This window comes from Parasteatoda tepidariorum, chromosome 4 (genome assembly GCF_982258835.1).
Source record: "Parasteatoda tepidariorum strain Cologne lab strain chromosome 4, Ptep-v5.0, whole genome shotgun sequence".
In the NCBI taxonomy this organism is placed as follows: domain Eukaryota; kingdom Metazoa; phylum Arthropoda; class Arachnida; order Araneae; family Theridiidae; genus Parasteatoda; species Parasteatoda tepidariorum.
The window spans coordinates 60,691,981-60,717,172 of record NC_141758.1 but is presented as its reverse complement, the minus strand read 5'-3'; the positions used below and the strand labels follow the sequence as shown (position 1 = coordinate 60,717,172).

Here is a 25,192-nt window from a genome sequence, read left to right as displayed (position 1 = left end):
AATTGTGTGTAAAAATTTTACAATTCGCTTAAAAATTTCTCGAGTTAGGATGGAATACACAAAAAGTGAAATTAATATTAAGGGATACAAACTTTGAAACAGCTCTCCTGACTAAACTATTGGGACCATATTTTCCAGATATCGTCAACCCATTGTATTTTGGGCAGTCAAAAAAACATATCCGTTCAAAAAAAAGGTATGTTTATTCAGAGAAAGTACTTTTTTGTGTCTCATTTCGTATAAAATATCGTTTGCACTAATTAATTAGCTTATTTGAGGTCATCTCCTTCGAACCATTAAGGATGAGTCCTAGAACGTGGAGATCCGATCATTAGATCAAAAGTTATTTAGAGTAAAGCTCTGGATAGATTAATTAATCTATTAGATTAAGTGGCGACACGCCGCCATCTTGGTGACCGCAACTCATATTTTTAATCTGCATGAATGCAGTTTTCGTTGCGTGAGGATTTATTTATTTTTTTTTAATTTTCACATAATGGCAAGTGTTTTGAAAATAAAATTCAAAATATGACCTATAATAAGCTACATTTTCATTTATTACTCGAATCAGTTTATCTGATTTAAAAATCTCTATGAGCAACAAAAGGATATTCATTGTGAACATGGTGTCATTCATGTAAATGTAATCATTCATGTAAATCTGTTGAAAATTGGCAGAGATTCAGCAAGTAAGAGAAATATAGTTTCGAGTAAGTCGCATTTAAAGTTCTGGGATTAATTTTGTATGTAGATGCATAAAAGTTTAGCAACTTTAATACATTAATAGCATATCCATAAGATGCTTCTTCTCCACCATTTTCAGCGGTTTCAAGCTCTAATCTAGCCATTTTTCTTGTAGATAGATCTATTATTGTGTGACGCCTCATATGTTTTTAAGTAGCTACTAAAATTCTGCTGTCATTTTAATTTCATCATATTCATATTCCTTGACTGCTGGGCCTACATTTATTTCTAATTGTTCCAAAAGTGTCAATAGCCATATGCAACCTTCATCAAAAATGACAACAGCTAAATAAGTTGCAATTTCAACTATTCATATTGAACTGGCAATAATTCTTTTTCTTACATAATTTTTTTATAATATTTCAAGAAAACACTTAATATGATACCTCAAAGTTCGCTTGTACATTTCGTAGTGCGTCCTGCACCGTGATCATATTATGCCGTAACTTTCATATTTTTGCGAAAATCAATCCATTATTTTTTAAAATAATCGTAAAAGGATAAACTATCAAAAACTGCAATATTTTGATTTTTTGAAATTGTAACAGGGTTGTTCTTAAATTTTCTGAAATTTGATTTTATTTTTTTTTTACTTTCAAATCTTTATAATTTGAAAAGCAATAAACGTTTCAAGACATTTAACAAAACAGCATTTAAAATACGGTTTTGAACATGACCCTTAGGGATTTTATCTTCCTGTTTTAATTAGGGATTCTATTATCGTAAGTCACCCTCATCTTTATTTTAATTTGCTTTTCCATACACTATTTTTTTTATTTTGGCACCAGACATAGTTAGTAGCACTGTTCAAGTGTGCTCAGTGCTTCTGGCTATGTCATACTCAACTCTACACCCAACCCTATTCCTTTTTACCCGCATGATTTCATAATGTCAGGAAGCCATAATTTATCCAATTTTTTTAGGTATCCATCTTTAACTGAAAAAGTTGCAATTTAATTATGAATATTTCGATTTTTTTGTTTAAATAATGTGAATTTTTTTTTTTTTTTTTTTTTTTGAAAAGTGTTAAGTGAAACTAATGTCGCGATATTTATACAGAAAATAAGATGTAATTCAATTTTTTTTTCTCAATTAAACTTATTTGCATTATTTTTATCATTGGACTGTATTTTTGCAACTCAATGGAAGAACTAACACTTTTTTACAAATTTATACATACTTTTAAAAAACTAATTTATATTTATGAAAATATAATAATAGATTTGCCAAGTGATTTAGACTCCGTACTTGGGACAGCTTCGTCGTCTATATTATATTATTCGTTGTCGATAAATATGAAAAGATAGCTAGCAGTAACGCGGTATATTCGTGTACTATAAATTTCGTTGAGGATGATGATAACAATAAAATTTTATTCAATTATAGAAAACCTTGCGGGAAGAATGGTTTAAGCCCATAAAAGCTGTGTGAGTGTGTGTCTGATTCGGAGAAAAACCGATCCATCTGCACTGCGTAATAACTCTCGGGATGATCTGATCTGGCTTTTCAAGTTATTGATTTTTCAAAACTTTATAATCCTTAAAATCCAACAGATGGTGATTCACATTCAATCGTTATTTTCGTGAAAAATGGTCATAAACACCGTTCTTCTCCTATGGTCTTTAATTATCATATTCTGTATCTCGACTTTATCATTATTAATAATTTTCTTATTCTCGATATTTATTTATTTATATCTCGATATTCTATGATGTTTCATTAACGAACATTCCTGCATTTATAAGAATATATTCTAAGAAATCGTTTTAACACTATTAAATAATATCTATATTATACGATGGATCAATATTTCACCACGTCCCAGTTCTGATTTTGAACAACCTATTCTAAGTCCGAATTTCATAATCGTTTTCTAATTTTTTTCGATTTAAACTTTGTTTTAGAATAAAATAAGATCGATCAAGACATCTGTTGTGCAATCGTTCAAAACATGAAAATTAATTTTTACACATTTCTTTCCGAAAAATGGAGAATATTTCCTATATTTTCTCTTTTAGTTATAGTTTTCTAAAATGTTAACATAAAGTACCTATAACCGTAGAAGCGCAACACTTAACTTATTAAAGTACATTTTTAAAGGAAATGGTTAAACGTGATACAATAATAACGTTTGAATAAATTCGAATGTAATCTACATTTACAATATGTTCTTTTAACTTGATAGCTACATACGTATTAATCGAGGTCGTCTGCAAAGGATGGTGGCTAAGTTGAACTCTGAACTCGGAGACAGATAATAATCGAAATTTATCTACTCGGGAAGTTAGATTTATTAGTGGCCATCACCCAGTTCGACCATTTACTAGTAATTTATCGTTCCATTCATACGTGAAAAATGAGTTATATTAGTTTATTGGTTTTTCTTGGTAGTTTAGGAGTTGCCTTGTGTAAGTAATAATCAAGAGACATATTCTTTTTTTATTATTTAGTGGTTACTGACTCAAAAAAATGACAAAAAATGTTTAAAATAATCGGAAGCGTTATTTTTATAATAATAAATGAGCATTTAAGAACAATAGCATTTATTTTAAAAAATGCTTGCTATTTTTCACTAAGATATAGTATATAGGGAATTATTCTCTCGAAATTGATGAACAATAAAATTCGTTTGCAACTAAAATGTTATTATTATTGTTTTTGAACAAATAGAGTTCTTAGTTTCATAGTTTATTCATTAAATTGTTAATTTAACTCTGCCAAATTTTACTAATAGAATGAAAGCAAAAATACTTTTGATGCTTTTCTTGTAAACATAATTAGGATTAATATAATCTCTTTAAAATGCATTAAAAAACATCATTATTTTGATATTTAATTTTTAAGATACTAAAATTTTTATATTCTAACATAAAATTTATAAAATTATGTAAAAAAATATTGATTTATAAATATTTATATAATTATTATTATTACTCCTGACTAATGGAAAAACATGATTTGGGGCAAAATTTTCGAAATTGAGTTTATTATTAATTTAGAATTCTCGTGCTCTCAGCTTTCTAAAAATACTTTACTTTTGTTCTTACTCTGATTATTTACAAAGTTATAAGAGTTTTGTGCAAAGTGATTACAGTGATTTTAAGTCTTTAAATACGTTTGTTTCAAAAATAGTTTTTTTTTCCACATTTAACACCACCTTAAACATGACATCTCATGCTTTTCTTCTTTTTAAATAATTGTCTACAATTTTTTATGAGTGTTTATTATTACAGTACAAATGTTTTGAACTACAGACTAAGAGAAAAAAGTAGATTTTCATTTTTTATGCATGCTTTTTCGCAAAGACAAGTACAGAATTTTTAAACATTTACTTTTTAAATTACATTGATCCCTAACTCAGTAGTATATGCACTTGATTTTCTGATAATAATTTAAAATATAGTTGAAAACCATATAGGTAAAATCCTTATGGGATTTTTGTTTCAGATGATAGAAATTTTTTTTGCAGCGTTTAGCGTACATGAAAAAAAAGGCCTTATTTTTACCTAAAAATGGCCGTATATAAAAAAAAAATAATAATGATAATTGTTCTTGATAGTTTTATTAGTTTTTACATAGAATAAACAAATAAACTAGTGTTTTAAAATTTTATATTAATATTTAAAAAAAAAGTTGTTGAAACTAGTTAACTAATTCATTCCTTATTGTACCTTATTATCGCATTTATGGTATGAAATAAATAAATAATTATCATTTTATTCAATGAATTACATTAACAATAAGAAAAAAATACGACTGTGTCTACAATTATTTGCAACAATATTGTCTGACCTCAAAACTTGTGTCACGGAAATTGTATTTTCAAATTCCAAAAATTTAAAACGTGTTTATTCATTCCCCCATTTGTTGATGATGCAAAATGATTTCAATTTCATGCTGTTTCTAATGAAAAACAAGAGGTTTTTTTTAGCCTGACTGCGTTAGTTGTTCAAGTTAAAACAAAGTAATAATTTTATAGCAACAAACTATTTCAATCGAATCCTTTTGTATTTTAATTAAATTTATTTTCCTAGTTCGACTACAGGAATTTTCTCTTCTTCTATACTTAAAGATCCTATATATCGCAAATTTTTACTTCTTTCTTTTTTCCGTAATATTGAAACAAATTAAGGGTATATTTATAAAATTGTAAGCCTTTTTATCGTATCTCATAAATTTATTTTTAACTACACTATGAGAACCAATCAAAATGTGTTATTCCTATTATTTTGAAAACTAGTCTCCGGCAATGAGATGCCTACTGATTTGTACATGGCAATGATCTGCATTTTTTTAATTGAAATTTTTAGAAAGCAAGGTAATTTCTTGAATTGGTGAAAGTTCTTTTTTTTAATGGTGAACACATATGGAAATTGAAATTAAAACAAACAAAATCTTACTGTTTTGACATTACTCTTACAAAAAAATTATATTTATTTGTTATGACTACCTATGTTTTACTCATAATTAATAACATTATATATAATTCTTCTCGGGTATTTTTTTAAGGAGGAAATTATTGTTTGATTGTCCCATATGCAAAAATAAAAATAGTTTTTAAAAACTGCGTTTTTTAAGTGGGCTAAAAATTGAAAAAACAATTTTTTTGTGACACTTGAAACGAAAAGATGGGATCGTATCACATATGCATAGGACAGGAAGAAATGTAAGTGGTGCTAGAAGCATATTGCAAAAACGATGCACCCCATGTTCTTCGTTTTGTGTGTGGCAATAATAAAATGATTAAACTTTTTTTAATCCTCTTGAAAAACAGGGTTTTTTTTAATTTATTTTTTATTTTTTTTAATTCTCTATTTATTTGTTTTTAATTTATTTTAGTTTTGTGTTTTCCTTATTTGATTTTGTCGAAAAAAACATCAAAATTTCTATTTGGGACAGATCCTGCAAGAAGCTAACAAAAAATTTGATTCGTCTTATCTTAGACTTAACTTAATGTTTTTAAAACTATAATATCAAACAAAAACACCATAAAGATACAGTCGGGTATTTATAAATATTCATTTTACCTTGATTTATTTTAATTTATGTATTTTAATTCAAATTTCTTTAATTTTAATTATTTAAATTATAATTAATAGGAAATTAATAATTGCTAGGGAAAGGAGCAATTTAGGAAAGTAATAAATTGGAACTTTGCATACACTTACCAACTTGCCACATTAAAATGAAATTCATCTTAATAATACTTGGAAGTAACTCACTATCTTACAATAATTATATTAAAAGTTTAGTTAAGGATTGTTGTTATCTGTAAAGGGAATTAAAAAAATATCTTATGAAAGAAAAAAATATTTTATTGTAATTTATATGTACAACGCCTTTTTGAATGAAGGGCCACATGCCCGAGTACCTAGGCATGTTGACGGGAATTATGGTAATTTTAACAAAAATAATAGTGTTTCAGACATTAATCTTTTTATCAGTCAACGTAGAAAAATATTTGCATAAAATTAAATCCTTTTAAATAATTATAATTCTTTTTTTAATCTTAATTATTTTTTTTCTTCTACCACCTAATACCTTCTTCTACCTTCTAATACATTTTAATAAAATTAAATTCTTTGAAGTGTTAAAAATCATTCAGAACTGAAGAATTCCGAACTGTTATATTTAAAAAAAATAATAATAAAAATAATAATATATAATAATATCAACTATACAGAAGAAAAAATATAACAATGAGGAAAAGAGATCATATAACATAAAAGTTTATTTTAAAATAAATTAACTGTAATGTTCTTGAATTTTCATTTCAAAATATTTTTAAGCAACTTTTTATAAACCTGCGATTAATAAAAAAAAATGAAATAAATTTTTAAATGTGAAAGCAGTTGAAAATTTCCATTACAATTTGGTTGGTGTTAATTTACAGACTAAAATTAATTATTCTTTTAATCAAATATTGTAAAAAAAAACACAGAAAAAATTGTTGGGGACACAGGTTGAAATTAAATCGTGACCACGAATCTACCATTGAAAAAATAAGTGAAATATCTACCTTGATTATTCATGGAAGAGAATGTGGGAATATTCCACATCAAGGTCAATTGATATGACAAGGTAATGTTACAGCGGTCAGCTAAAACAAACGCCCAAGTATCCTTGATACTTGAAACCAACAGACATTTTGTTGCTGAACTGCCAGATTAAACCGTTGATTGCTTATTAATATTCTCAAAATTTTTAATGTTTTGAAAAAATGGTCATTGACACTAAGGCTGGGTTTAGAAAAACACAAGGCCGTGCCAACATCTCCTTTTTTGATGAGGTTTTTGATTAAATTCTGATGAAGTTTTTGAATTAGATTTCGTTTTCGTCCATGTTTAAGAACAAAAAACTCTGCATTTACATTTTGTTTGAAAAAAAGTAGAGTGAAATAGGATTTCTTAAATTTTGATAAATTTAATTCAAACTAATATGAATATGTAAATGAATTTGTTGCTGAAAACGTGCCATGATGCATTTTATTTTATTGAAATAACATTTTAATGAGAGAAAAATAATAATTTTTGTTTTAAGGAAATGATTTATTTCTCGACTAATTTTTGAAATCGTTTTCTATCTTAGCATTTTAAAAATTTGATTTTAAGTGAAATATGATACATCAAAACACTTTATAGCTAAGAGACGACCCTGTTTATGATCCCAACTCATACATTATATAGATTAGAATATTAATTACTTCGTGGCATGGATTGACCACGACTTACTAGCGGTTCTTGACAGATCATGCATTATATTTAAGTAGCTTTGAATTGAATTAGCGAAGTAAGCCTTTTGCTCAAGTCTATAAGGGTCATTCTCACGAAAACTGTCATTTTTCTGATCATAAAATCCCAAAAAAGTAAAGTGAATAAAAAGCTCTGAAACTTTTTATATTAATAGAAATATGTAATGGCATTATAAAGAAACTATATATATCCTTTCTTTAAAGTAAACTTACTATTTAAATAAATTAATTAATTTCACTATTTAAAATGTGAGGGAATGATACTAATAATGAGGGAATGATATTTTATTTTAATACATGTTTTTCTCTAAGTTACAGCTACCTCAAGTTTGAAAATGATAACATACTAAGTACTAATATTTATTATAGTTTAGTTTTATATATTTAATAGTTTTTACAGGTTTGGGAATTAAAATTGGCTTTCACGATTGTCGCATGGAATGGGTGGTAGAATTCTTCTTTTGATGTCTGTTTTTGTGTAGCTATGTATGTCTTTTGGAAAGGACCATTTGTATTTTCCTACATTTGTGGGAACCATTATATCAATTGCTAAATTTTTTGAATGTAAGATCTTTACTTCTCCGGGGTATAAAATTTTTTTATACTCAACTAGTACCCAATCTCCTATTTTGTATTCCTCTATATTTTGGTTTTTGCTAGCGCATAATGGAACAGAGATTTTAGACTCATACTCATATGCAGTTCCCAAATTGTAATGTTCACACAAAATTGATGCATCACATGCAAAACACGAAAGAGAGCGAAAATTTAATATGTTATTCCTTGAACTGTATGCAACTTGATGAACTTTCATAGTGAATGGTTTTATTCCTGCCTCAATTAATTTATCACATTTTTTATGTCTTCATTTGTAACTTCAAATAAAGTTACTAAGCAATTTTCTTTTAATACAGAAATAAGTGTTTTGTAATTATGCACATCTTTTCCTTCTGTCACTTTCCGATCTGCTGTTCTTTTCATAACAGCTCCAATTCCGGTGGGAGCTCCTTTTCCTTGTCCGGATTCATTATACTAGTTCCAAGTAAAGTTTAGAATACCAGGAGTAAGCTGTTTTATATGTTGAGATACAGATCAGATTAGGATCAGATGAAACATTTTCTGTTTCTATATTGGGCTGATGGTCCATCACTTAGCATATGAACATGTTTTACTTCATTTGTACTCAAAATCCACTTAAAAATTGGTTTGAGATGTGGCCATATTGCTGTTGCATCATGTCGAAGTGAGAGACTTATTGTAGCAAAAGAGTTGGAAACTACATTATCACCTTCTTTTTCGTAATAAACTCCTGTGTGTATAGTTACCTGTTGCCTACCACTTCCAAAATGCACTGGCTGAATCTCTTCACTATATTTGCAACTATAATTTTCGCTGAAATCAATGCGTACTATTATTGAATCTGTTGATAATTGTTTTTTCAGTTCATTCATAGTTTTATACTGATGAACTCTATTTGCAATATGGACCATATATTTTGGTAAGTTGCCCTCTAGCTCTTTAATTAAATTGGATATACTAACTTTATATTCTATCTTAATTGGTTTATTAGAAATCTTTTCTTGGTTTTTAACAACATATTTATTTTTTTCTAATACCCACTTTTTGTACTTGATTACTTCCTTATCATTAAACTCTTTATAAATCGGAATTTTATCTTTACAATTAGGACATTTTCTGAACAAACAATTTTCACAGCTGGAATCACAAGTTATTGCTTTTATTAAACATGTTGATGATTTATATTCAGTAATATTAATCTCATAAAGTTTTGCGATAATCATTTCCATATTAGCATGTACTATACACTTACATATATCTCTATCGTTAATTGTTGGTTGTTTTACCCAAAATGGACGCATTCGACAAAAAGTAGGATAACTGATTCGACGATTTGGGTTTTCACTTAAATATTTTATATGTAGATTTCTTAGTGTATCAAGAGGCACTCTCTTTTGCTTCTTTATCTTTTTTCTTGTGATGCATTCCTTTTTACCTGAGAGTAATCTGGATACATCATCAGATTGAAAAAAAAGCAACAAAGCTTTCCGAAGTTTCATAAGTTATGTTATTTTTATTTAATTTTGATTTTGCCGATTCTTTATGTTTTCTATATTTTAGAAATCGCTTTGCAAAGCACAATGCTCTGTACTTTTTCAAAATTTTTCCACTTAAAAGTCTATGAAATAACTTCTTTTTTCTGTGAGTCTTTGCTAAAGTTTTAAAATTAGTTCCCACTTGCAAACATAGTGCTTCACTAAAAACCAATTAATTTTATTATATAACCTATTTTTATTAAAAAAAGAAAAATCAGGAACCAAAAAAAAAAATTTAATAATATACTCATCTTGAATCATTCCCTCATTTTATACATTAGTGAGGGAATGATAGTGAGGGAATGACAAATTTAATAAAATTTAAAAATAACAGTTAGACCTAATTGATTTCTGAAATCAATCACATACAATTATATTCATACAAGAAAGCAACATATAATTATCCTCTTTGTCGATGAAGTTATATTTTATTTTACTTTAAAAAACGACATGAGGGAATGACAAATGTAAAAAATTTTACCTGATTTGATTCATTCAAATTTATTCCACAGCAAAGTTTCTTTAAGTTGAAGATGGAAACATACTGCAATTTTGTTTTATGATGCCAGTTGTTAACTGCTAAAGTTTTTATTAAAATATTTTTATTCTAAGAAGATTGTATGTGATAAGAACATTGTTGTGAGGGAATGATGCGAAACACTAGGGACAAAGTTTAAAATAGTGCTGTGGCAATATTTTTTATCAGAAATTAAATTTAAAATTGATTTTCTGAATTCTATATTTCAATATTCCGAAATAAAGAGCACGAATTCGTAATTTTTTTATTTTTTTTTATTTAAGAAACAATTTTTTCTTTTTTTAAATTAACAGTGGGGACAAGTGAGGGAATGACATATTGGTATATTTTAATTACCTAAAATAAATAAAAAATAAAAATTGATAATTTTACTTTTATTCTTTTGCTAGCCTCTTTCTGAAAGACACTTTCCCTAAAAAAATTTTTTTATATGTTGTAAAACAAACATAAAATATACTGGGGACATGAAAATGATTGTTTTTGTGAGAATGACCTATACAAATATATGTTAGCTTTGCTCAAAAAGATTCAGACTAAAAGATTTAACTCTCTCAGGAGTTAGCCTGTCTTATGAGTTAATAATATGGTGCTAAAGATAGAAATAGAACAATTCATTTCTTTATGCGCAACGATAAGCATCATACACAAAATTTATCGTTGAAGCTAAATTTCTGCCCTGCATTTCTTTTTAATTAAAAGTTATTAAAATAAAAGACTTTATGACAATTCATACTGTAATAACAATGTTTATAATTCAATACGACATGTCTGTCGTGTGAAAGCAAAAGCGGAATAATAAAGCTTATTAAGTTAGGAAGATTGGTAACAATAAAAATAATTCATTATTTCAATTTGGTAGGGAAATGTAAAAGATGTAGATGCTTTAGTTTAAAGTAACTCTTTCATGATACATCTTACGAAGATGAAAATTTCTACTGTTATCTTGCGGGCCAAAAAGTCTGAGGTCATATTATGTTCTTGAATACGACAGATAAGACAAAAATTATCTATTTGCAACTGGATTTCTTTTAAAAAGTAACTGCATGTCTGTCCACAGTGCTTATTCGAATTAGATATTTATATAATGTTTTTACTTTTTTTTTCGATTGACCTAAAAATGAACTTTGATTGAATAGAATGCTTGCTTTTAACATATGAGAATTGTAGAATAAATATGAACAGATTCTAAGGTGGCACTATCCGGAGGACCAAGGAAGCTGAGAAAAATCTTGCCCTCATTTTTAATTTTTCATGGATGAAATTAATTTTTTTTCTAAACAACATGTTTTTTTTAAAGTGCTAAAGATTCATTTGCATGATCCCAATAGTCAGAGAAACACACGGGCATACAAATTGTGTACATAGACATGTAAAAAAGCATTTCATAAAATGATTGTACTTGCTAATCAGTCAGAATCGTGTGAGAAATAATGTTCTTGATTAACAAGCGGTAGCATAATTTTAGTTTTAAAGTTATAATTAATGTGATTTTTAACACTTTATGCACCAAATTAATGCATTCGCTAAGTTATAAAAATTACATTTCTAGAAAAAAAGCGATAGATCGTTTATAGTTGCGCTGATTGAAAATTTCTCTAAAAGAAAAAAATAACTACAGTTTCTTGCAGAACTCAAATATAAATGTTAAAATTGAAAAACATTGGAGAAAAACAAATTATCTGAGAAGAATGCATGCAGCAAAATAACTGTGTTAACAGTTTTTACATTATGGGAATTTTAAAGTTCACTAGGCCTTATTTGTTCGAATGTCCTGTGAAAGGGAAATAATATCACAAAAATATAGTAGAAAAATGTACACAAGAAATAAAATGAGCATTAAGGTGTCCAAACTTAGGAGCGCTCTCCTGACCAAACTATTGGGACCATATTTCCCAGATTGCGGATATCCCCTATTTTTTGGAGGTCAGAAATCCAAATCCATTGGGAAAAAAGTTTTTTTAATTCAGAGAAAGTACGTTTTTGTGTCTGATTTCGTAACATAAAATATCGTCTGCACTTAATAATTTAGCATATTTAAGGTCACCTCTTCGAGTCATAAAGATTGAGTCCTAGAACGTGAAGATTCGATCATTATATTAAAAGTTATTCGGGGTGATTCGTTCTTTTTTGCGCTTTGTACATCACCTTTACATTATTATTATTTAGATTTCGGATTTTTTACTTCGGAATTTTTGATGGAAATACATTAAAAAAACAATGTTATCCTTATAATCCGAATATTTCAATTAACCGAAGGAGATCCAGTTCCAATCACTGCGTATAATCTAGTAAATACTGAATTTTCACGTTTTTTATTGTTACTATCAAGACTCGTAAAAGAACCTTCTAATATAATTTTTTTTTTAAAAATTGGGAATAGGTTCTAATTGTCAAGATTTATCTGGATTATGGCGCAACCAACTGGGATCTAACATGACTATCATTCACAGAACGAACGGCAAAATCACTGGAGAATACAGTACAGCAGTTGAGAGTAAACTCAATGCAGCAGTAGTTACTTCCAACATTACAGGTAAAATATTTGGGCAATTAAATTTTTTAAAACGATTTTTGCATTAAAATATTGTGCACCCTTTTAAAAAGCAAACGTATGCTCCTTATATTTGTAAGAAAATGTCATCCCTGTTATCGCAACTAAACAGAAAATTAGACTTAGCAAGTAAATGTCAAAGTCATTAAAATTAAAATTTGTAATAATTAGTATTTAGAACTATATTTAAACAGTATGTGTTTATTTAAAATCAATGATGTTTAGTATATAAACTATTGCTAAATATTTGAACGTTCTTTATACAATGTTTAGCATGTCTTTGTATAGACATATGTTTTATTGTGTTTTTATATATAATATCTTTGTGTACTTTATATATATTTTTTATATATTTTATCTTGAAAAATAAAAATAAAAACTTTTTTTTCAGAAATCATATTTTAATATTGAGAGTTTGAAAGATATAGGGCAAAATTAACGGTTGCTATCGGCCATAGGGCGACTAAATACAACAAAATGGCGATTAAAAAATTGTCTGACAGTGGACGAAAAGGCTTTCTATGTGCATTTTATAATTTTTAAAAATTAAATATGAAATTATGAAGATTTTATTCTACTCTCAAAATTTCTCTATTTCATGCCTATTTCCTATTATTCTTTTTCATTTTAGAAATGAACGTTGTAATGTTTACCATATTTTGATAAATGTTTTGCATTATTAATATCAACATTTCTCGTATATTCAGAAATCATAATTTAATTTTGAGAATAAATAAATTGGGAATAAATTCAATAAATAAAAAATCTACTTATTATTTTGAAAATATTTAAAGAATGAATAACGAATGAAATTTTTTCATTGTGAATTTTTAACAATACTAGTCTTGAAAATGGGTTTTATGTTAGGCAGTTAAATGTACAGGCATGAAGTAGCATCAAGGCGAGTTCATAATTTGATTCTATTGTATGCATAAACTGAACATGACTGAACTGAAATTGCGGTTTTCGTTTAAATAAAAATAAAAAATAAACGTTGAGAATAGTTATCAGATCAATATTAAATAACTAATGGAAAATTAGTTGTATACAAATTTTATGCCAGGGTTTTGTAACCGATAATGTTGTTTTAACTCTCGGAACCCCTGTGACCTTCCCACGGAATGCAAGAGTTCCGCAGAACACCATTTGGGAGCCATTGCTTTGCATTAATAATATCGACATTTTTTGAATTGTTTAAAATTTTGAACTTTTGAAAAAGTGGCCACAAGTTTTAAAACAGTAATGACTGTTTAAAATGCTTCAATTGACCACTGGCCAATAGCAAAATTTCTTAATTTTGCCCTATATTGAATGTTATTTTTATTTAAGATTTGAATTTAATTGTAGGAACATTTACATCTTTGGACGACGGATCACTACTGTCTTTCACTGTTCTATTTAATCGCGGAAAATCTCTAACGACCTGGGTAGGTAAGTCATTCTTAACTTAGTAAAGTTATTGATTTATTTAAATAGTTAACAGTACAGTAATTGTACTACGGTTAACACATACCTTTGTGAACTTAGCATACCTGTTATGGAAGCAGCTAATCAACATCTCCAAAGCAAATTACCAAATCACGTCATATTACGCTATTTCATTCCTTGTTATATAGTTTAGATATGGTAGCATCGTTGAATCTAACAATATTTGGTATTTAATCTATTTCGTCGATACAGACAATAATGTGACCAAGACCAATGAAAAAATGGTTAATTCAACTGTTTTTTAAAAATCCTTTTAAACTTTTTTTGAATAAACAAAATAATTAAAAAATAAACTAATAGTATAGGAGCATTTACTTGCGACGGTGAAATGGCTAAGAATCCAATATCTTCTGATATCATTTTCTTCCTTTTTTAGTACCGTAGCTTTCTTTCCCTTCCCCCCTCTTTTTAAGAACAAATTAAATTATTTTTCAACTTGAAAAGATGTGAAGTGATTATGCCCAACCATAAGATTTAAATCAAATTTAATTCGATACTTGTAAAACGCCACGCGTGTTGTTCGAACCTGATTGGCTTTTGAGTCTGCTAATTCCACGATTTACCTACGATGACGTCATTTGTAGGTATCCGCTTCATGCTTCGAGTGAAAAAAAATGTTATCTATGCTGTATAATGTTATGCTCTGAGCGAGAAAAAGAGCTTTTGAAAAATACAGTTGGAGGAAAAGATAATTATTACTCACTATTGAGTCAAATTTAAATTGCCAAAGAAACTATTTTATGTTACAAATTTAAGATATGGTTGAATCACATAGAACTGTTCAAATTTACTGCAAATTTCAGACACGCTAAATTGAACATTATTAGCTTTATGACACAATACTGTTGAGTAAATAGAACAGAATCGTAGTTAAATTTAACACCTTACTAAGATTACGGCAAACTTATATCGTATTATAGTTCAAGCAATCAATATTTTGAAGAGCTGAAACCAAATTTTATTTAGGGGCATGCTAAGCAAGCAAATTTTAATTAAAATTAAATTTTTAAAATAAATGAAGGAGATGAAATATGTTTTAATAAAACAAAATTAGAATTTTTGATAATAAAATTTTACGATAAATTGTAAATATGAAAAACTAAAAAGTTGATTATAATGACTTAAAAATTTAAGTAATTTTTTATCCATTTATGTTTTTTATACAAAATACTCCTCATTTTAAGTTTGGAGTTGAAAATTAAAGTATTATCCTATGATTTTTTTGTCAAAAGCATTTTTATTTTGATAAATTTCAAATTCATTCATTGTGAGCTTTTATTATTTATTTCTTTTAACATTTTTGAAATAGGAAATTTTATAACAACATTACATTTTATTAAGGTAAATACATTATGTTATGAATTTTAAATCAACCTTTGATTCTTTTAAATTATAATCGGAGTAAAAAATATTTCTAAACATTTATTTCGTTTCATAATCATTAAAGTTGTTGGCGTGTATTGAGCATTCCTGGAAAGTTATGAAACATAGCGTCAATAAAAGATAAGACTTGAGACAGTTTAGGTTAAATATATTTTGAAGTAAACATTCTTAAACAATGTTTTTCAAAGCTAAATATAGGTAGTAGCGAAAACAACATATTTCTTGAAATTATTGAGCAGCGTAATATTTAAACAAGGTAGAAATAAATTTAGCTTTATTGATATAATTTAATAGTTATTTACTTCGAATTAAACGCATTTTTCTTTTTTATATCTACAAAAAAATTAAAAATTAGATTTGTCGAATTATTTTGAGAAAAAAAAACCTTTAACAAAAAAAAAAAAAAAAAAAAAAAAAAAAAACAAACAATTGCTGATCAGAGTGCAGTTTAAAAATAAAAATATAAATTATATTAAAAATAAGAAATTTTAAGTTATTTAAAATCTGGGGGAATTGGGTTCTTGCACTTTAAGAAGAAGATCACGTATACCCACACATGTGATCTTTGAGATCAGCGCCAGATGATTGTTTATAAGCAAAGTGGTGTGTTAAAATTAAACGAAGTTATTCCACATAAGTTAAATTGTTAATTAACGTGAAGTTAATTAAATACAATGCCGTATCGCACATCGAATTTGTTGAAACATAATTCTTTCTCGTCTATGTTCTTTAATTAACTTATATTTATTATTTGTTTATGTATTTCATTGTAATCGAGGTCTATACTTGCTTTGTGTACCTGGCAACTTCAATACATAATTTGCTTGTTTATGTTCTACATGGCTTCATACCTTTCTTTGTGTTAAGTAAGGAATATATAGTAAAATAATTGAAATCTTTGTGTAAGAATATAGAATGTGTCACATAAGAGAACTAATATTTGACGGGCTTGACTTACTCGAAAAGGAATGGAAAACACAGTTGCTAAGGTAAGCAAATGTCACGTTTCAACAACCAATCAGGATAGAAATACCCACACTACGTCACTTGCAAGGTCCCATAGGCTTAAAAGTAACGAGTTTTCAGCAAAAAAATTTAAAACTTTAACATACATAAAAGTTTTATTATATCTGATCGAAGTTTCTAACTTATTATTTCAAATTGTTACTTCAAAGCCAGGCATTATAGGACTGGTTTGTATTAATTTGTTCTTTCAGCCAACCTGAATGTTTTTATGTAATATATTTCATACATTTAACCTGTACAGTCTGTCTATGTTCTTTCAGCCAACCTGAATTTTTTGATGTAATATATCTCATACATTTAACCTGTACAGTCTGTCTATGTTCTTTCAGCCAACCTGAATGTTTTGATGTAATATATCTCATACATGTACCCTGTACAGTCTGTCTATGTTCTTTCAGCCAACCTGAATGTTTTGATGTAATATATCTCATACATGTACCCTGTACAGTCTGTCTATGTTCTTTCAGCCAACCTGAATGTTTTGATGTAATATATCTCATACATTTAACCTGTACAGTCTGTCTATGTTCTTTCAGCCAACCTGAATGTTTTGATGTAATATATCTCATACATTTAACCTGTACAGTCTGTCTATGTTCTTTCAGCCAACCTGAATTTTTTGATGTAATATATCTCATACATTTAACCTGTACAGTCTGTCTATGTTCTTTCAGCCAACCTGAATTTTTTGATGTAATATATCTCATACATTTAACCTGTACAGTCTGTCTATGTTCTTTCAGCCAACCTGAATGTTTTGATGTAATATATCTCATACATGTACCCTGTACAGTCTGTCTATGTTCTTTCAGCCAACCTGAATTTTTTGATGTAATATATCTCATACATTTAACCTGTACAGTCTGTCTATGTTCTTTCAGCCAACCTGAATGTTTTGATGTAATATATCTCATATATCACCTGTACAGTCTGTCTGTGCTATTTTCACTCCTTTTATTCTTATTATTTTTTATTAATTTTGAACAATTGGTTTATTTAAATATTTCCTTCATTATGATTTAATCACAGGTCAGTGTCTCGTTTGTGATGATGAAGAAGTTCTTTTCACTTCTTGGGTTCTTAGATCCTACATACAAAAGAGTCCAGATAGATGGATGTCCACTCGTGTCAATCAAGACGTGTTCAAACGAGTTCCAGGAGAGGAGAATATTCCCTTTCATTTAAGGAGATTGGTATATTGCAATAACACACGTTCTACTTTTTTTTCTCGAATACTGTACAAACTTAAACTTCAAATAAAGCATACTAAAATTGCGTATCAAGATTTACCCCTTATAAAAACAATTGGGTACTTGCAACTTGTAAAGAATAAGGGATTAGACCCAACCATGTGATTTAAATCACATGGGCCTAATCACGTGGTTGTGCTAGGTGGTTTAATGTTACAGAAATTAGGCTTGGTTTATTATCACGCTTAATGAATTGGATAGCGATTTAATTAGATAGCTGTAAACAACGTTACGCATCTGCGTCGAACCCCATTCTGAATCTAAGCACAAATGACGTCGCTTTCAGGTATCCAACTGTCAATAACAATTGATAGCTAATTTTATTTTAAACACGTCTTGGTTTGTACAAGAATATTATTTTAAAGTTATAAACAAAGTACAATTTTTTTGTGTGTGATTCCAAAAATAATGGTTTTAAATAATTGTTTTCTGAGTGCAAAAAACATTTAAACAAACGATTTTAGTTTAAAACATTGGTTATAGTTTTTTAGATAACTTTAAAAATGTTTTAAATAGTGCTTAAAAATGTTATGACTTCCTTTTTATAATTTATGGTCCTTTACCAAATCATTAAAAATTTAAAAAAACTTTTATGTTCGAAACAAAACAAGCAAAATATAATTTTTTGTACAAACGATTTCATGTATACTGGTTTTTTAGAAAAATTTTCTAACATTAGTAAACGGTTAAATAACAGAAAAATACATAAATAGTTTCCACTGTTACATTAGAATATATAAAAAAGCGATGGAATTTCTTTCTTCCTAAACATTGTAGCCCAAATAGGGGCTTAGTGTCACAAACGCGCGATGTTAGATTCAAACTTTTGTCTTAGGTTTCTATACCTATTAGAGTATATTTGAATTAATTTTCAAAAATTTATAACTTCTCTTTTTATTATTTAGGGTCCTTTACCGAAAGATGAAAGATCTCAAAGATGTGAAAAGAATATAAAAGGTAATACTAGGAATGTTTGATTTTAGAAATAAATCTTATTTCTGTCTCTGACGTGTTCGTATGTTGTTCTTGTGTACGTATGGTATGTATTGCATGCACATACGCAATGATAGCACGATTTCGAAGATTTCAATAGGAAAACCATTTTAAATTACAATAGTAGATACTTTTCTTTCTCCATAATGGTATTTTTAATGCATACCATTTACTTTGTGGTGCATGAGGAGTTTTAAGTCGTTTAAATAAAATAAAAAAATAAAAAATACATACCATTTTACCTGATTCTTAACGTTACAGAAGATTACATATACAACATTATCTACATAAGAAAAAATATAAACAAATTATGCATTTCCACATGCAAAGGAACATGAAATGGGTAATTTATTTTTCATAAAAATTAGTTTGATGAAAGTTGCAACATAAAATGTTAATTAAATATAAAGATGAAAATTTTAATAGAAAAAATTTTTATGTATTATTTATTTTGCATTTCTTTATGAATTTTATCCTTGTTCAAAAAATTTGTTTTCTTCAAAAAAACAAAAATATAAAATGTTTTAAACTAACTACTTTCAGCTGCGTCGAGTGGCAAGTGGGTAGCTGAAAATGGAGATGCAATTGGTTTTGAGGACTGCCATGAAAGTGGAGCATTTCTGGGTAATAAATTAAAATATGATTTATTTTTCTTATGAAAACTGCTAACAACTTTTTTATTGTAGCACTAAGAACACTTTTATGGTCAAAAATAATTAAATCACCGATATTTGTCTAATAATTATTACATACGTACAATGGAACGACGAAAAAAAAAAACTAACAACTTTCAATAATTTTTTTATCTAAAGATCGGATCTTCACTCTTAAGGACTGAATCTTAATGATTCGAAAGGGTTACCTAAAATTTGCTAATTAATTAGTGCAGACGATATTTTAAGTTACGAAACCAGGCACACAAACATTTTTATTTATTTTTTTTGTGGAATAAACCAGAGAATTTGAATTTTTAAAAAGCCGTATTTTTAAAATTAAATTTCTCTGGAACTATTTAACCGGTGTAGCACAAAATTAGAATTAGTCTGTAAAATAATGTAAATAATTGTATATCTTACAATTCAATGTTTTTTCGACATTTTTTTTAAAAATATAATAACAATAAATACAATACAATTTAAATATTATAAAAAAAATAATGAGTATTTACTAAAAGTAATTGCTTGCGTTTAATTATCTTTGAATAAATGAATTTTATTTTTAGATTTATTTAAAAAGTTCTCGAGATATGGCGAATTTAATTGATAACAATAATTTAATTGTCTAGAAAGTAATATCTGATGCATAAATAAGTATAAGTCAGACATTGAACTTTTTATACTCAAAATTATTTTAAATCTTTATGTACTTATCGCATTGTTTCGCATTTTTTATCATTTGATTCATCGTAGAAATATAATATTTCAATATTGCTAATTATACAATATTTCATAAGCAATACTTCATTTGTCTAGATAGCAAAATTTAAGTTGTCTTATTTCCCTCCTCCAAGACCAATATAGGGGCTCATGTTAATTTTTACCCCTTACTAAGTGGAAGGTACTTAACTGTTTATCCCTGGTCAGAATTTTTGAAAATCTCTTTTGATGTACCAGTTTTGACGATTTTTGTGCTATTTATACTAACAAAGTTAATATTATGTTGATTCTAATTTATTGAGTATATAACAAAGAGCTGATTTTTCTTTCATAGGCGATCATAAGAATAATTCTGTTGCTGGAAGAAGTGACGGTGGACTGACATTCACTGCTTTAGGGATCACTTCAGGGTCTGAAAGAACTGTTAAAGGCTGGGCAGGTAAATAATTTCTTGTTTTTTAATTGAGGTTTATTTGCAGACAGCTTCACTGAAACTACAAGTATGAAAGTATACATTGTAGTATCTTGTGATCAGATTTTGAATTTACTTCACATTTGTTCTTACACCACTCTCTTCTTTACTTTTCACTCAATACATTTTGTAATCTTTAATTTCCTGGACTTTTGAAAATACACTATATTTTCGTTTCTTTTATGTAGTGTTGAAATTGAGAACATTTTATGTTAAGAAATAGTAATCTTTAGAAAGAGTTTATTTTTTTCTTTCAGTTGCAACCCTATCTAAAGTTCTAAACCTACATTGATATATCATGCAAAATCATTTTTTCTCCGAATCATCATTTATGGGAGTAAACTGCTCCCAGTTGTCTTCATTTATTGCAATGCAGGTGTCAGTTTTGAAATTTTCAAGAGAAAAATTACAATTTTTAAATATTTTTCAAGAAAATATTGAAATCCTTAAAATTTCAATGAAAACATTTAACTTTTAATCAGCTTAAAATTTCAACTACCCTGGAAAAAAAACTATTTACTTTTTTATAGACAGTTGAATTTTTTATGTCAATAGTTGAAGTGTCACTGTTGCTAAAAAGGTAATATTTTTTATTGGAGAGAGTAAATGTCACTATTATTTCTTTAAAAAAAACTGTGTCATGAAATAGAAAATTGCATCCTATTCTAGTTTCTTTTACCCAATATTTTTTTAAAACATAAATACAATATGCATGCTGATATATCACGATCTTTGTTTAAAAACTTTATTAGTAATATAATTTTAAAATAAAGCCTTTTTGTTAAATGATAATTTTAAAAATATATTTTACAAATAATGCAAAATATATTTTTAAAATTATAATTTTAAAAATATATTTTGCATTAGTTTATTTGTATATTTCTATTTATATGTTTCTATTTAATTTATAAAATTTGCAATATTTACAAAATATATACACAAGTCATAAAATAATATTTATAAAAATAGTTTTTTTCATAATGAGCGAAACATCATATATAATTATCAATTATAATATTAACCAATTTATAAAAATGATTTCATTATTTTTCCTAATTAAAATAATTTACATTTATTTGCAAATATTTCTTTTATAATATTATTAGGACATATCTATGAAGGATTAGATGAAAGGATTCTACAAACAGCCTGGCTTCATCATTCTTTTTCAAGTAATTGCAGGGATCCATTCAGTGATGTGAGACAAGGACTGACCAATTACACTTTCGATTCCACTTATGGAGGTATGTGAACTTTTTATTTTTAGTTTAGTAGGTACAGAGAATAAGTATTAAATTAGATAGCGTCACTTTTTAATTAATGCTTTTTTATGCTACAGGTTATGATGCTCGTATGTTGGATAGCAAATATTTGCAAAAATTCTAGAACATTAATGTGTGCATTTGGAAAACAATTAGTTCAAGCATTTTACATTTACTTTATTTTGTTTAAAGATACAGTAATTAAATTCATTCGGTTTTGATAAGCTATTTCTTCAAACTATGTTATGATTAACGTACGTCTAATAGCAAAAATTTACGACAGTTACACTGATAAACAAATTTCAAAAAATTGCCCATATCTAGGTAGACAATGCATTTTCTAAGATAATGCTGATTCAAAATATGCAAACTACTTATCTCCATCACCCATCATGTTTTAGATGTACAGTGCGCTTAGAAAAGAAGGAAAAATGGACCACTCTGAATAACTTTCGATCAAATGATCGGATCTTCACATAATGATCCGATTTTTGGATCAAAGGTCATTCAGGGTGATCCGTTTTTTTACTTTGCAAACTATACTTCGACAATCATTATATATTTTTTAGATATTTACCGTTGCATTGAGTACTCACAAATGTGGCGTTAGCTAAGAGTAGTGGGGTTAATTTATGTAACATATATACATGGTTTGCAAGTTACTCAAAAGAAACCTATTTTTTCCAGAAAACTGAATAACACTGAAAGAATAGAAAAAACACTAGAAAATTGAAGAGACTAGACAAAATGGAAGAAACTAAAAATGTCCAATACAATTGTTTAGCAAGAAGTATTTTAAGTATAATTTAAATTCAAACTAATTAAATTAAGTATAGTACTAGACAGTTCAAAGTTTTTTAAAACACCCCTTTTTTTAAAAAATAGCTATTTTCCATTTTTTTAAAAAATTTTATGCAAAGTTCTATGATTTTTATTATATTATTTAAGAACAAGTTTGAGTATTCGTAATTGAAAATATGTTATACCTTGTATTGCAGAATTGTCTAGCTCAAGATATAACACACATAAATCCATACACTAAAAATACTTCTTTAATCTGAGGTATACTTTAGTGTTGTGTTCTTGCCTTGATATTATATCTCGAGCATCCTCACTGTTGCAAACGGTAAACAGAAAAAATCACCAAGAAGAACATATTGCATCAGAAAAAAGCATAAGAAGAAAAGCTTCAGAAAAAAAATCATTACTTTACTTATATGAATTTAATGTACTGCCATTAAGCGAGTTGAACCAGGATTTAATGTAATTAAATATCTATTCGTATGAAACTAGATTTTTTTAATTTGATTAACTTACCTTCAAAGATTAGTATAAAAATTATAAAAGAAACTTTTCACATTACGTACTATTTTACAAAAATTACTTTAAAGCATAGTTACTTTTGTTTCATTTAATAAAATAAAAAAAACCAGTTCCCAACAAAATGGCTACATTTTTTCTTTTTCATAACCGTATAAGCATAATATGTCCAAGTCAGATGTTGAACTGGATCAGTGTCCCACTATAATTCAATCGATTTCCATCTGCACTATTCTTATTAAACAATTTGACTTTCTATTGGCTGCATCTCTAACTGATTGATCATTGATGGATTTCTAGTGGACAGGAAAATGAAGTGACGTCAGCTTAAACATATCTATTAAGAAATATTATTCGTTTTTATGAAACCAAGTTTATCAGAATTTCATCATTATACCACGATTGTATCGGAGAGGTACTAATGTTTTGAAACAAAAATATCCAACCACTTTGTCAGGTTTTAAAATAATAAAAATCTATTTATTAAAAAAAAAAAACTGTGTCCGAAATAGCACAAAATACGGATTAGTTGAGAGTCTCATGGTGATTATTATTTTAAATTCCTTAAAAGGTAGATTTTATTGTTTGTTAATAGTGAGTACTTTTACATTAGTAGACTATAACCGTGCATTCAATTTTACATTTTAATACGGATAAAGTTTTTTTTTTTTTTTAGAAACATCATTTTTCCAGAGAATTGTTAACTTAGTGAGATCAGGATGAATTTTACAGAGGAGATGAAGCAAGATGATGGAAACAAAATATATTTTCCTCAAATTTTCTTAACAATGAATTGTAGATTATGTAAAACTTTTCTTTTATGTAATTTTTTATAATAAAAAGTAAAACCAGTGTTATTAATTTATTAGCGTCTTACAAGTATTTCATTTCCGCAAAAAAAAGTACAAATTACTAATTAAAATTTCTGCAAATTAATTGCAATTTTATGTTGCCAATTACAAAAAATTATCATTTTACCTGTCGCTTAAAGTTGCTAATCTTAAAGTTGCTAAAGGTAATTTAGCAACTTTAAGAAATCATAATTTATTTTAAATTAGCTATTTGTAAGAAACTTAAATTTAAAAATGTATTGTCGAATTATATTTGAAATCGTTTAATTCACAATTTGCTTCAATAGTAAAAACTATAGTATTTTAAACGAGTTATTTTGATTATTCCTTTTGATGTAGGACCTATCAAACAAAACGAATTTAGTACTTTTTTTGTTTAGGTTTATACGGTAGATATAAAAGAAGAGTGTACAGTGCACCAATTAAAAAGATATCTTAAATAACTTTTGGTGAAATTATCGAATTTTTACGTACCTCTAATGTGCTAACTATTAAGTTCCTAAATCAGGTGAAAGAAGGTACTTTCTCTGAATAAATATGTCTTTTTTATCAACATTTTTAGATGTTTTACTATCAAAATACGTGGGAATTTTTCGCAATCTGAAAAATATGATCTTAATAGTTAAGTCGAGGAAAGCGGTCGTAAGTTTGGACTTCTTAATTTAATTTCATTTAAATTTAATTTTTAAAAGTAATTTTTAATAATCACTTATAATTTTTTATTGTATTTAATAGGCACCAAAATTTTAAGCTGTACAAACTTTACACCATTTTAAAATGTATAATTTTAAATGACAAAAGTTTGAATTTGAGAGAAATCGGCCGAACAGTTTCTGCTTTCAAAACAGCTGAGTAGTTTTAAAACAGATATACTATTTTTAAACTTTAATTTCTAAAAAATTATTTGAACGATTCTGTTCTATTTTGTATCCTGTCGCTTAAAATTACTCAGTTTAAAATGAATTTGTAATTCTTTCAGTTCAAAATATTTTTAACTCTTATTAAATAAAGTAAGTAAAATAATAAAAATTAATTTTTTATGTGGAATTATATTTGGTAATTGAATTTTATAA

General features: G+C 27.2%; 1 protein-coding gene across 1 annotated transcript; it reads left to right on the top strand.

Annotated features, from left to right (window-relative positions):
- The first annotated feature begins 2,931 nt into the window (after positions 1 to 2,931).
- LOC107450846 (uncharacterized) lies at positions 2,932 to 24,133 on the top strand. Its single transcript, XM_016066759.4, has 9 exons — positions 2,932 to 3,152; positions 12,528 to 12,680; positions 14,046 to 14,129; positions 17,625 to 17,788; positions 18,751 to 18,802; positions 19,382 to 19,462; positions 20,549 to 20,653; positions 21,793 to 21,930; positions 23,945 to 24,133. The coding sequence occupies exons 1-9, from the start codon at positions 3,101 to 3,103 to the stop codon at positions 23,989 to 23,991; spliced, it is 876 nt and encodes a 291-aa protein (XP_015922245.1). The 5' UTR covers positions 2,932 to 3,100; the 3' UTR covers positions 23,992 to 24,133.
- Positions 24,134 to 25,192: the final 1,059 nt, after the last annotated feature.